We start from the raw sequence: 278 nt of genomic DNA, 5'->3' as shown, positions 1-278 counted from the left end.
CATGTAGGCGACAAAAGGTTGCAACAAATGCAAGACAAAGACTTGGTAAAGGGATTACCAAAGTTTAAAGTCAAGAAGGAAGCATGTGAGGCGTGTAGACTTGGAAAGCAATCACGCAAAAGCTTCCCAAAGAAATCTCAAACTAAGACAAGAAAAAAGCTTGAGATTGTACATACTGATGTATGTGGGCCGATACAGCATCAATCCGTTGATGGAAGCCGATACTTTTTGCTATTCTTGGATGATCATACTCACATGTGTTGGGTATACTTCATGAA

At 39.9% G+C, this 278-nt stretch overlaps 1 protein-coding gene across 1 annotated transcript in view; it reads left to right on the top strand.

Moving 5' to 3' along the window:
• The window catches only part of LOC106315100, a 1,603-nt gene extending 1,535 nt beyond the window's left edge, over nt 1-68 (top strand). Inside the window, exon 3 of the mRNA XM_013752870.1 lies at nt 8-68. Within this exon, the coding sequence (XP_013608324.1) occupies nt 8-68 (61 nt within the window). The remainder of the gene's footprint in view (nt 1-7) is intronic.
• Nucleotides 69-278: the final 210 nt, after the last annotated feature.

The sequence above is a fragment of the Brassica oleracea genome, chromosome C9 (genome assembly GCF_000695525.1).
Source record: "Brassica oleracea var. oleracea cultivar TO1000 chromosome C9, BOL, whole genome shotgun sequence".
Classification (NCBI taxonomy): domain Eukaryota; kingdom Viridiplantae; phylum Streptophyta; class Magnoliopsida; order Brassicales; family Brassicaceae; genus Brassica; species Brassica oleracea.
Note: the sequence above shows the minus strand (reverse complement) of the source record. Positions and strands in the feature narration are given on the sequence as shown.